Source organism: Cygnus olor, chromosome 1 (assembly GCF_009769625.2).
Source record: "Cygnus olor isolate bCygOlo1 chromosome 1, bCygOlo1.pri.v2, whole genome shotgun sequence".
In the NCBI taxonomy this organism is placed as follows: Eukaryota; Metazoa; Chordata; class Aves; order Anseriformes; family Anatidae; genus Cygnus; species Cygnus olor.
In genome coordinates, this window is record NC_049169.1 from 182,531,019 (window position 1) to 182,543,245 (window position 12,227).

The 12,227-nt window shown below is 37.6% G+C and overlaps 1 protein-coding gene across 1 annotated transcript in view; it reads right to left on the bottom strand.

Annotated features, from left to right (window-relative positions):
- Positions 1 to 12,227, bottom strand: part of FREM2 (FRAS1 related extracellular matrix 2) — a 130,803-nt gene that overhangs the window by 13,051 nt on the left and 105,525 nt on the right. Inside the window, exons 17-18 of the mRNA XM_040543318.1 lie at positions 3,715 to 3,907; positions 651 to 755 (exon numbers count right to left, since the gene is read on the bottom strand). Of these exons, the coding sequence (XP_040399252.1) occupies positions 651 to 755; positions 3,715 to 3,907 (298 nt within the window). The remainder of the gene's footprint in view (positions 1 to 650; positions 756 to 3,714; positions 3,908 to 12,227) is intronic.

Genomic DNA, 12,227 nt, shown 5'->3' on the forward strand with positions numbered 1-12,227 from the left:
TTCCCTTCCCATTATTGTTTGGCAGATTTAATTTAGTTAGATAATCTTTTCCATTGCCAGCATTCATGCTCAGACTTATGTCTGGACAGAGAGGCTTACACCTGTGATTATTCCGAATAAAGGCAGTGGGGTTTAAACAGATTAAATTGCAGGATCAGGTCCTCAGTAATAACTAATTGAATGACAGTGAGAATGTTTTATTAACAGAGCGATACAACACTTTTACAAGACCTTTTCTTACTCTTTGGAAAAAGGTCTAAATAACACAGAAAGGTTGTGAATTAGAAAATAAATTTTAATCCTAAATCCCTAGGGCAACATACATAGGTAGTTAATCTTAGCTTTTGGATTAAAAACATGTATTCATAGATCCCTAGTGGACAGAACTTCACCTTTCATAAATCAGCCTTTTCATCAAGTGGAATTACTTGCTTTCTATCAAATTCAGGTATATTTCATTAAATTTGAAAGTCTGAATACAGTCATCAATGATAAGTAAAAAATCCCAAGCAAAGAATGAGTTGTTAGCTGGACAGCATATTAAAAATTCAGATTTCAGCAGCAGGAATAACAAAGATGAAAAATACAAAATTTCAGAGAGGTGTCAGCCTTTGTTTTTACAGCACTGCTAAACTGTAGATTAAGCTTACCTGGATGGGACATCACAAACAGACCACGAAACCGGGCTTCAGTCTTGAAGTTGACAACCAAGCGTCCCTCTTCACTAATACGCATGCTGGTTGGGTACAGAGAACCTGGCAGCAGAAGCCAATCAGTACAGGTCATTCCACTTGCAGATGACAAAATCACACTTCTGCAAAACACCAGCTGCACTCTTTTCCTTTTCTCTTGTTTTATCAGCTGTTTGGGAGGGCTGGTATCATTTGGGCTCACTCAACAGTCTTAAACAAGAATTTACATTGTGGGGCCTAGAGTTTTCACCATGCTTCAGTTTTCCAAAGTACATACTTCCCTGCAAAGCCTGGTTTTACATATGTTATCATTGTTAGAGTATGTTATGCTATCATTACTAGAACATCATCACACTGATGCTCTAGTAGGCTGAGGAAAGTCCACAGGATAGATGGCGTTCGTATTTAGGAACAACATGCCCAGAGGTTCTGTAGAAGGAATAATACTTTTGTTCTCACCAGACATTCAAGCTGGTTCCTACCAATAAAAGCTGTGTCAGGGATGCTCTTTATCAGTGCCTCCCTGCCTATTGTCCCAAGGCAGCACCCATCAGCACTGTGGCAGTAGTACTAGTCGTGGCTTCCATGGCAGCCTACTTGTGGATCTGCATCTGTGAAACTCATTCTGATGGGCTTTGTATTACTGGAGATTTCTGGCATGAATCTGGCCCCAAACAGATGCATAATGTTTCCTTATTTCAGGTTTACAAAGTCTTGTTTATATGTCAGAAGTAGTTTATTTCTGTAGCCTGAATTCAAGTCTATTTTTCTCTAGCATTCTGCAAAGTTTCAGAAAGTTCGGGCATTTCCTACAGCACTCCCTTACAGAGATACAGTGATGTGGTACCATCCTGTTTGCCAGCAGCAAGAAGAAAACAGGAGTGTTCCTCCATGAATGGGTCAGGAAGCTAACATGTTCACCAATGTGAACATATACCATCTGAACAAAATCATCTGTACCAAATACTTTCATTTATACATTAGAAATATATCTATGTATATATAAATTATACTTTAGAAAACCTTGACTGCTTTACAATTTTACACAGAATTTGTGTAGAACAATTAAATGCATACAGAGGTATGGAAATAAACTGAGAAACCGTTAACCCTTGTCTGCCCAGATATACACCTGCTTATTGTGCAAGGCTGGGCAGTGCAAAGTAGTAACTCTCAGTAATCCTGCCCAAATCAGATTGGTAAATGTTGGGCATCTGCCCTCAACCACCTCAGTGTGTTTATCACGTGTTTTGTGCTTCCTATTTTCAAAGGGTCTGCTGATGTTCAGTATCTCCACAGACAGGGCCATCAGCTTCTTAAACAGAAAATAAAAAATTGAGGCATCAAAGGCAGGAAGATAGTGGCATATATGAATCACATAACTGCTGAGACTGAGGATTAGATCTGGCTCTTATTAGGTGACTAGTAAGATTTGTGGCATGTGGCTTATTCTTTAGGCATGGCCTGGTGTGTACTTCATTCTGCATGCACTGCAGATTACCCTTGTCACTGCATTTCCTGCTCTTACCATGAGGACAGAAATTGACTAGCAATGACTTCTGCAGTTTAGATACAGAGTTTACAGAAACAAAAAAGTTTCATGTTCAAACCCGGGTCCTGAGATTGTGGGAGTATACATACATACTTATAGTTGGCGCCTGTGTTCTACCTACAGAAGGGACAGATATGGAACACCAGAAGCTTATTTCTGGTCACTGCTAAGTAAATTTGCATATGAAGAACAAAGCAGCATATACATGCAACTATACATGTTAATCTTCCACAGATATTTGTATGTCGTTTTAAAAAAAATAAATCAACTTTCTGCAAAGATAAATTCTCTAATGATAGATTTGACATGTTCACTAACTATAATCACATAGTTTATCATCAGTTTCTATCTGTCCTGGTTTCAGTTAGGACAGAGTTAATTTTCCTCCTAGTAGCTGGCAGGGTGCTATGTTTTGGATTAGGATGAGAACAGCGCTGATAACATGCTGATGTTTTAATTGTTGTAGAGCAGTGCTTACACCAAGCCAAGGACTTTTCAGCCTCTCTCTGTCCTGCTAGCGAGCAGGCTAGGGATGCAGCAGAAGCTGGGAGGGGACAGACCCAGGACAGCTGACCCAAACTGGCCAAAGGGGTATTCCATACCATCTGACGTCATGCTGAACAATATATAGGGGTGGCTAGCCGGGGTGGAGGTGTGGCCGGCTGCTCGGGGATAGGCTGGGCATCGGTCAACGGGTGGTGAGCAATTGCATTGTGCATCACTTATTTCGTACACATTATTACTATTAATACTATTATTATTATTATTATTGTTGTTATTCTTTTCCCTGTCTTAATAAACTGTCTTTATCTCAACTCACAGGCTTCACTTTCCCGTTTCTCTCCCCCATCCCGGAGAGGGAGGGGGGAGGGTGAGCGAACGGCTGTGTGGTGTTTGACTGCCAGCCGGGCTAAACCACAACACTATCAAATTTAAAGAATGTTTTACTTATACAGTCTACTACTCTAAAGCATTGGACAGGTTATTATACCCATTATGCATTTCTGTTTCTTTTGAATGTTTCACAATAAATGCTTTTAAGATATCAAAACCAAACGAAACCAAACTGAAATTGTATGTTCAGGGCCAGAAAAAAAATTGTTATCACAGAAAAGTTTCAACTTTTCTCATTAAAACACATACATCTTGTATACTTAAAGAATACAAATACATGTCAAGCCTTGAGGTTCTGAGTAGAAATAAAAGTTAATTTTGTGTACTTGAGACACAACAAAGCAGTTATTTTCCCTTGCAATAAAAAAATTTATATCAACTTAACATGGATTTCATAAACAACCCAACAGAGAATTTGGAGTGCTAGACAACAACTGACTGTTTGCAACTGACAATAAAAGCAATTTTTTTTTATTTTTTTTTTTAGTATTAGAATGATTGAAAGGTTATCTTACTGTTTGCAAATTACATTCTCAGTAACAGAATGAGTCTGATGAAAAAAAACCTGGCACCCACCTTGGAGCTCTGCTTCAGGTGGGCTCCCAATCCCGTCCTTCCACAGGATGGCAGTGTCATACACAAAAGTGAGCCGTAGCTCAGACTGGAGATCAAAATGCTGCCAGCCTCCTACACCCACGGGAGAGTGGAAAACATAAGAGACATACAAGGGGACTCTCAATGTGACATAGGACTGTACTAGGTTGAGAACCTACGAAAAGAAAAATGATTTCTTTAGGTTAGAGGTGAGGAAAGGCAGTATTGTACAGGTAATTCTAATGCAAGAAAAAGAGAAGGCATAACTTGAAATAAATATTGTGGCTGAATCATATTTCAATAGGTTTCAGCTGAGCTTAGAGCCTTTGAAGTTCCCTTTTTGTATTTCAAACTGAGTATGAATTCTGATACATAAACCCCTAAATTCTGACTGTTCGTTTTTATTTTTATAAGTACATAAATAACATGACTACAACTTAACTCTTCAGAAATTTTTAAAATATTCTTTTGCATTTGCTCTATCCTTCCCCCATAACTAACTCTTTGCTTACACTCTTTTGTTACCCTCCTGTAATAAGCTCTACTGGAAGACCCTGAATTTGCTCAGAGGTCGTTGCAAGACTGAGTCCTTGGACTGTACTTACTCAGCTCTGGAACTATTTCTTCCCTTGTGTATGGATAGCAGTGAGCATACTGCATGCAAATGCACAAATTTGTTTATCACTATCTGGAGGAACTAAAAATGATGTGCAAATTAACACAGATTTATAAGTAGGCTTTCTATGCATATGCTGTACAAAACAGTAGCATTGATTATCAATTAATTATTATCAGAGAATCAAAAAATCTCTCTATATAGCATACTTTGATCAAAACAAAACAAAACAAAACAAAAACAGTGTCAGTAAACTGTCAACTCTTAAGACAGCTCTTATGTGATATATGAATCCATCCATTTCTGAAGCAACTTACAAATATTTTTCTATTCACATCTAATTGAAAATGTGCAATACAGATCCTTTTAGAACACTCTGGATTGTCTTACAAAGAGAAAGAAGGGAAAGCATTGAGATCACCTCCCAAAGGGAGAATTTTCAAAAGCACAAGTGGTGTTAAACTCCCATTTACTTGCAGTAGAAATTGTGTACCTATCTGACATTTGTAATTTGAACATTTCCCCAGATTGTTTTTAAAGTGTTTTTGCACTATTGATTAAAAAAAAATAAAATAAATAAAATAAAAAAATAAAAAAAAAATCAAAAAATCAAAGATCTTTACAAGCTGTGTAAAAAACAAACTATTTCTGGGTTCACACAGTGGCACATTAGGGGGGCTGAATGTCCGTTACCTTACAGCTGTTTTACAAATGCTGGACAAAACTTTTAATAATACTACGGAATGACAAATTTACTGCCTTAACTGACTAACTACTCTGAACTAATAAAGGAGATCATTATAGCAAATGTTCATAGCTGCAGCAGCTTACTTTTTTACATATGACACTTCTTGATTTACACATTATACTGCCAAAACACTATCCACTTACAATGTTTGCATCATTCCATAAGATGTGTTAGCATTTAGACACTAAGCAGTCTGGAAACACACAATACCATGCAGTAAAACAGCCTGGCTGATAATATGAGACATTGCAGTTGTAGATGATTTTATATTAATTCTTCTTTGTTGGTTTTACACAAACACAATCAAGACTTTCTATTTGGAACTATTTGGACTTTCTATATTAAAAGAAAGAGTTTTATTTTCTCAATTTGTACGAATGACAAATTGAAGTTAGAAAATATTACCCTTCAGTCCTATTTAAATTGCACAGACAGGGACAACTTTATCTTTGGGAACCTACGTGGATATCCAAACAATTATTTCAGATATGAATTTGCTAAATTATTCCAAATAACAACATAGAATGCTCATTTCTATCACGAAAAATGCAGCTATGATGCAAATCTACAATGCATTTTGGCTTGTCTTTGATTCAGGAGTAACCTTGAACTTTTGTCATTTCCTGGAATGGTATCAAGAGCTAAATACATTTGCTTGCATAAGAAACGTGTCGCTATTGAAAAGTCATCCCAGAAAACTACATTACCTTTTCTCTGTGCATTTGCTCCACATCTGTATGTTGTACAGTAAGAATTAGAAATTAAAGCCAAAGATCTGAAATTCAGTTTGCTTACAAGGAAGAGGCAAAGCTACATGGAAGAAGAGTTAATATATGATCCTCTTGAAAAGAAGCCTACATAATGCTTAGTGATAATGTAGAGGAGGACTGGAATATCACCCAGAGAGAATGTAATGACCTTGAGGACTAAAATAGAAGAACTGAGATTAAATTTTATAGTATGAAGTATATGGTAATAGAAACTAGTGACAAGGATTTCTGGCTGAAATGAAAGACATTGGTTAGAAAGAAAAGAAGAGAAAAAAATTTGGTATGTGAGTTGATCACATCATAACTATGACCTTCCTACCCTGTCCAAGTGATATGATCCTAAGATAAAATGAGGAATGGAGTGGAAATTAGAAGCATGCATGCCATTATTCAGAGTACTAGTGAGAGCTTATCTGGTACAGCTTTGATCATCCATGCTTGAAAAAGCCTAATTTGCATTGTAGACCGTAGAAAAAGAATCAACATAATCACAGGAATGGAAAAAAATATTTTATGAGAAGAGACTAAAATAGCTGTGTTGTTTAGCCTAGTACAACAGAGGTTAAGAGGGACTAAAAAATCTGTCTATATGCATGCCAGGAAATGAACAGGAAAGGGCTTCTGATGATGAAAAATGGTGCTGACATGGGCACAAGATGGCCACAACAAATACAGCTTAGAAATCAGAAGAATTTCTAACCCTCAGTGTGGTGGTACTCAACAAGAATAGTGAAGCCATGAAATCCTATTAGTTTTTAGATTAAGTCTACCAGTTTGGAACCTCACTTATATAAAGAGTTAAGGCCTCTGACAGTAGTGACCTGAACAATGTGACCCACAAAACCTCTTCTAGTTCAGCATCTTATGCCACCTTGAGTAAAAAAAAGCTTCTTTCAAAACTCTTCTTGATTATCCAATATGAGGTATCACTGTTCGTGTACTCTGTACATAAAGAAATCCATTAATGGGGTTGTAAGCCACAGTTCAGGCTTGTTTTGCCTTCATTCAGTGTGAGCACACTGTTAGTGAGCTCAGCTCGTTTGTACCGGTGGAAATCTAGTAGGATACCTTCTGCTGAAAGTCTGTCTGAAACACTGCTCCTTTGCCATACGTTACCACTGCTCTTCAGAAAAATCTGAAATTATAGTGCTAAATAATTGACCATAGAATTTAGAAGACTCCCCTTTCTTTTTTTAATTTTTTTTTTTTTAGCAAAACTCATATGAGATGTCTGGGAAGTGGAGTTGCTTGCCCCAACCAAGGAACTTATTCATATGGATAGCATGGCTATCCTTTATGTGTCATTCATGGCACACAGGGAGAGGAAGGAGCTCTTGTTAAACCAGCTGATTGCGTTTTTATGCATTCAGGCCCTTCTTGAGGCATTCATGGATTTATAGGTGTAGAGGAAAACCTATATACTGATAGCCAGACAGTTATTGAATAAATAGTTTACTTATATTAACAGTAACTTAAAGCTTATCAGACCATCTCATTTCTTGCTGAAAAGCAAAATGCCACAAGGGGAAAATTACTTTCCAGTGTGCAGAACAGAAAAAATCTCAAGACAGCACATGAAACACAAAGAACCTTTTGATATAATAAAAATAAAAAAAAATAAGGAAATTAACTGCAGAGGAGATCTGCCAGAGTGAGAAGAAGCCCCCAATAAATGAATCAATGGAATGTGTCAGGCAGATGGAGAAGCCTTGCTTCTCTAACCCTCTTAATAATGCTGTTTAGGCGAACACGAGAAAACATTCTTTCCATTGAGTTATCTTTATTTTCCAGCACTGCCTGCAAAGCCTATTGAGAGTAGGCAGCTGTTCATATTTTATCTCAATGTGACACTGATGAAACCAAAACGGCACTTAGCACTGTTTAAGTGTAGGAAAAGCTTAACTGCTGTGAAGAGACAGAACAGGTGCACTGTGTATCTATGCTTTCAATGCACAGAAGATTTTAGAAATTGCATTGACAAACTTTTATTTATTAACATTAGTTTTATCCAAGTGGGTGTGACTTTTAACCTTGTGATACTAGGAGAGAAATAGAGATTACAGCCACACCTGAGCTGGATTGGGAAAATTGTGTCTCATATTCTGTGGAAATGCCAGGTCTGGAGAACCTGAGAAGACAGAAGAAAAACAGTGTTCCAAGCATGGAACAGACTCTTACAATTACTGTCTGAAAAGAAAGAAAAAAAAAAAAAGAAAAAGTAGATTGAAAGTTATTCAAATAGATTATCTCAAAATTTGTTTGTGTGAGGGAAGAACATGATCTATACTAGATATCAATATAAGAAGTAGACATGCGTACATGTTCTTTGCAAGATAAATTATCACAAACCACGAAGTCTATTTTTGAACATTGACAATTCCCATTTAAGACTTAGAAAATATGAATGGTGTTTCTATAGGTGTTCTTCTTTTGTTCCCCTTTCTGATGCAAACTGTCAAACTTCATTAAGTAAAAAAAAACACAAACCAAACACATAATTAGTTTGAGCATCTGTTATGTAATAAGCAAGAATATTCAAAACAAAAACACACTGTCAGGTTTGGGGGCATGGACTCTGTCTTACATTTATACAGATTTTTATTTATCTGGCTTACACTTCTAGAGGACAGAACTTGGCTGAGGAAAATGATTTTATAGCTCTGGTATGTGATTAGTAGCAGTAAGAGACTGTGTGTGTGTATGTGCACACACATGCTGTATTAGTACTGATAAGATCAGAATTAGAAATTAGAAATAACAGTTTCACATTTTATATTGTATGTTGCAATGAAACAAACTTAATGAGAACTGTGTTTTTCCTTCAAATTACTCTATGCCTGATTTTCTCTTACATTTACTTGCTGTCTGCAAAGCTGAGTCACACAAGCTTAACAATGTTATCAGCTAGCTGTTTACACAATAACAATATGGCAAAGCTAAGATTTGGCCCCACGATGGCAGATAGCCAGGTAGGTCACAGGTGAAATGCAAAGCAGGTTTGTTTAAAGAAGTCTGAATGGAGAGGAGAATGCAATCCAGCATCGAAATGACAGCTCCTTGAAATGTTTAACCTCTGGCTTTGTTACACAGCTGGTGTGTTAACTTTGTAACAGTTTTTTCTTCACAGCACTTACTAAATGCATGTGTTTGCAGCTGGGGAAGAAAAACAGATTGAATGTTAGTGAGCTTCCATGTCAAGGGAATACAAACTGCAGCGTTTTCTAAAACTTGATCGTGGTGGCTTATCTGAACATAAAAATCTGAAAATACACACTTCGGTCCATCTGCATTTTACAGCATCTAGTTGAGAATTTCAGAACACCTGGCCTTTCCCCTTAAAATATTATTTTGGTAAAGCTGGAAATAGACTGTTTCCGTGCAACAAAATACTGTCTGCAAGCTGCCTCATATAAGTTGAGGCAATATATTAGTAATTTTAAAATCTGTTTTCAGATGGGGTTTCCAAACACCTCAGTACCATCGTAACATGTGTAACATAAATATGAACTGAACATATTGGAAGAGAAACATTTTCGGTTTTGTCCAGAAATATCTGTTTTTGTCAGAAAGCAAAACAAACTATTCAGCTATACTCAATTACAGTAGCTTCAAGGTATTAATCTGTATGTTCAAATATTTTAGTGCATGTTTTTCATCTTTGTGTTTCTGTTAAAGACTTGTTTAATTAGTTGTTAATCAAATCTGAATTGTAATTTCCTTGCATTCCTGTGCCAAGTCTGGCAATGGACTGGAACCAGGGGAAGCAACATCCACATGTAAATACTTGGCCAGAAACACACAGAAGCCTTTGAATGCCAAACTGTCTGGTTACAGCAAACAGTTGTAAATGCAGGAAATGAGATCAAATGATACTTCACACTCTATCAAATAAGACTAGGCCTACCCTTCAATATGTACTTCATTAAACAATATTAAACAATAGTCACTTGCTTGGTTTTCACTGTTTCATTTTTTAATTTCCTTTCAAGGATATCTGGCATTGTTCTAGCACCTGTGCCTTGAGAATCAGAGATAATTGTAGTGCTTGTCTCTTACATGTCCCCATGAAATAAGGTCCAATCTCTATTAATTACCTGAAGATACAGGCAGATAACACTCACATAGGTGAGCTCCACCTATTTACAGCCCCAACATACCCAAATACAGAACTTGGATTTCAAGTTGTGACTGCAGGTTATCCAAAAGAAAGCCGTTGTTAAAGTTAAGTGACCTTAACTTTAACCAGAACAGAGCTATTATCCAAATGAATTAGTTCAATTTAAAGAGTCTTTATTTTTAAATATAAGTTCCTTAAGCTGCAGGTCTAAATCCATATATAGATATATAGACACTTAATTTTTCAGATGTGGTGAATATGGGCAGAACCCAGGGACAAAGCATCAAGCTGTATTCTGAAAGAAGTGCTGCATCTAACTCACACAAGGTTTGCTCATGCACAGAGTAATTGCAAAAGAGAGTGGGTCACAAGCAAAAGGCCTCAAAGACAACAAAAAAAAAAAAAAAAAAGGGAAGAAAGAAAAGAAACCGAAACCTTCCCTGTATGTATTATGACAGTTCATGAGTTCATGGGAACTGGCTAAGACAGCTGCACTCTGTGGCAAACACCAGGAGCACTGCCAGAAGAACTACGCCAGCTGCAGGTCTCCCACCTCACTTTTTGTTGACAGAAGCTCATCTTCTTCCCCTACTATTGGAGGAGTTCCCATAAAGTGAAGGTCCACATCACACAAGATATTGCCACTTGCTTTTGTGAAATATCTCTGTCTGAACCACGAGTGCTATCTTTGACCATATAGATACAGGAGCGCTAGAACTGAAAAGCAGAATTTTGAGTTTAAAGATCCAGCCAAATATCTGGTAAATTCAAGCTAGTCAATTTGTAGTGGCAGCAGGATGTGGTAGGAGAATTTAATATTTCTTTATCTGTTCTGTCTGTATAATGGAAATTAAGCTTCCTTTGTGTGCTAAGAAAACATGGTGAAAACCATAGCTGCCAGCTTCCCTCTCACGGAGGAGGATTATTAATTGTTCACTGAAGGAGAAAAAACCAACAATGGTAACAACCACAGAGATAGGGCACTGACTGCCTCCCCTCTCAGCTGGAGGGGTCATGTGAAGATAAAGACCAAACTTGGAGAAGAATTAAATGGAGGTGGGGGAAACAGGGTGGGCAGTGAAGCGCATACTGGCTGCGGGGCAATGCTTCACTGCTAGAAGTAATTCAGCTTGATATTTCACTTACCACTCTAACCTTTTAGCCACACCCTATGGAGCACTACAGGCTGACTTCAGCTGCAGTTTCATGGCTCTATAGCTCATGTTCATCCCTCTCTGCCTTGAAATGAGGGATCTTACCTAAAGTACATAATGCTTCTGGAGCTTAAAGCAAGTACATCTCTCTTCCTAAGATATATTACCATTTATGCATATCCTCCACAACCAAACATACAGGTTCTTTAAATTTGCCAAAATACAGGGATGCTTCTTATTTTCTCCTCTGCTTACACCCATATGAACATACATAGGTTTTATTTAGACACACATTTGTCTAAACCAAGTGCTCAGCCTTTTCTCTATAGGACACAGAGTATTAGAAAAGATTCAAATCAGGCCTTCCCTTTCACTGTGGGAGAAGTGGCTTGCGTAGGTGGCAGGATTGACTGACAGCTGTGTGACAGCTCTGCGAGCCTGTGTGCTTATGATTGTGTTGTGTGGGAAATAAGAATATATGGCTGTATATTGAATGTCTTCAGGGGCATAAAGAGATAGTGAAAGGAATAGTGAGTTGAAGCAATGAAATCATTCTAAGAACAGTGAAGAGTGCTGTCATTTTTATCTTGTGGGAATGTGAAAGGTTTACATCCCACACTCGCATGCCTTCCCCTCCCCTCTGACAGGTTCATGGTTATAGTGGAATGCACCTGTAGGAGGATCTGCTTGTAGCAGAGGGGCAACTCCAAGCAGATGCACCAACAGTGAGCTCCCAGCATCAAGGCAGATACCTTGAACTGGTCTCTGAAACAGACAAGGAACCAGGAGAGACAACAGAGCACTGAGATGCCATAACCATCAAGGTCTTCATGTCTAAGAAGGGGAGAAGCTCCATTTTGTTCTGGTCTTGTATTTTATAGAGTACATAATATCTAGTTAAAAGGGGCAGGATTTTAGGATGTTAACCAAGGGCTAGAGAGAATCAGGTGTAATTTCTTGTCCAGCATATTGACTGTATGATCACCCACAGAGTAAGGTGGACTTTAAGAATGTAAATATTAAAAAAAGGGGGAGAAAATTCAGCTTGTCTGATTAGATATTTATATGCCCATTAGCACTTATGCTTTTA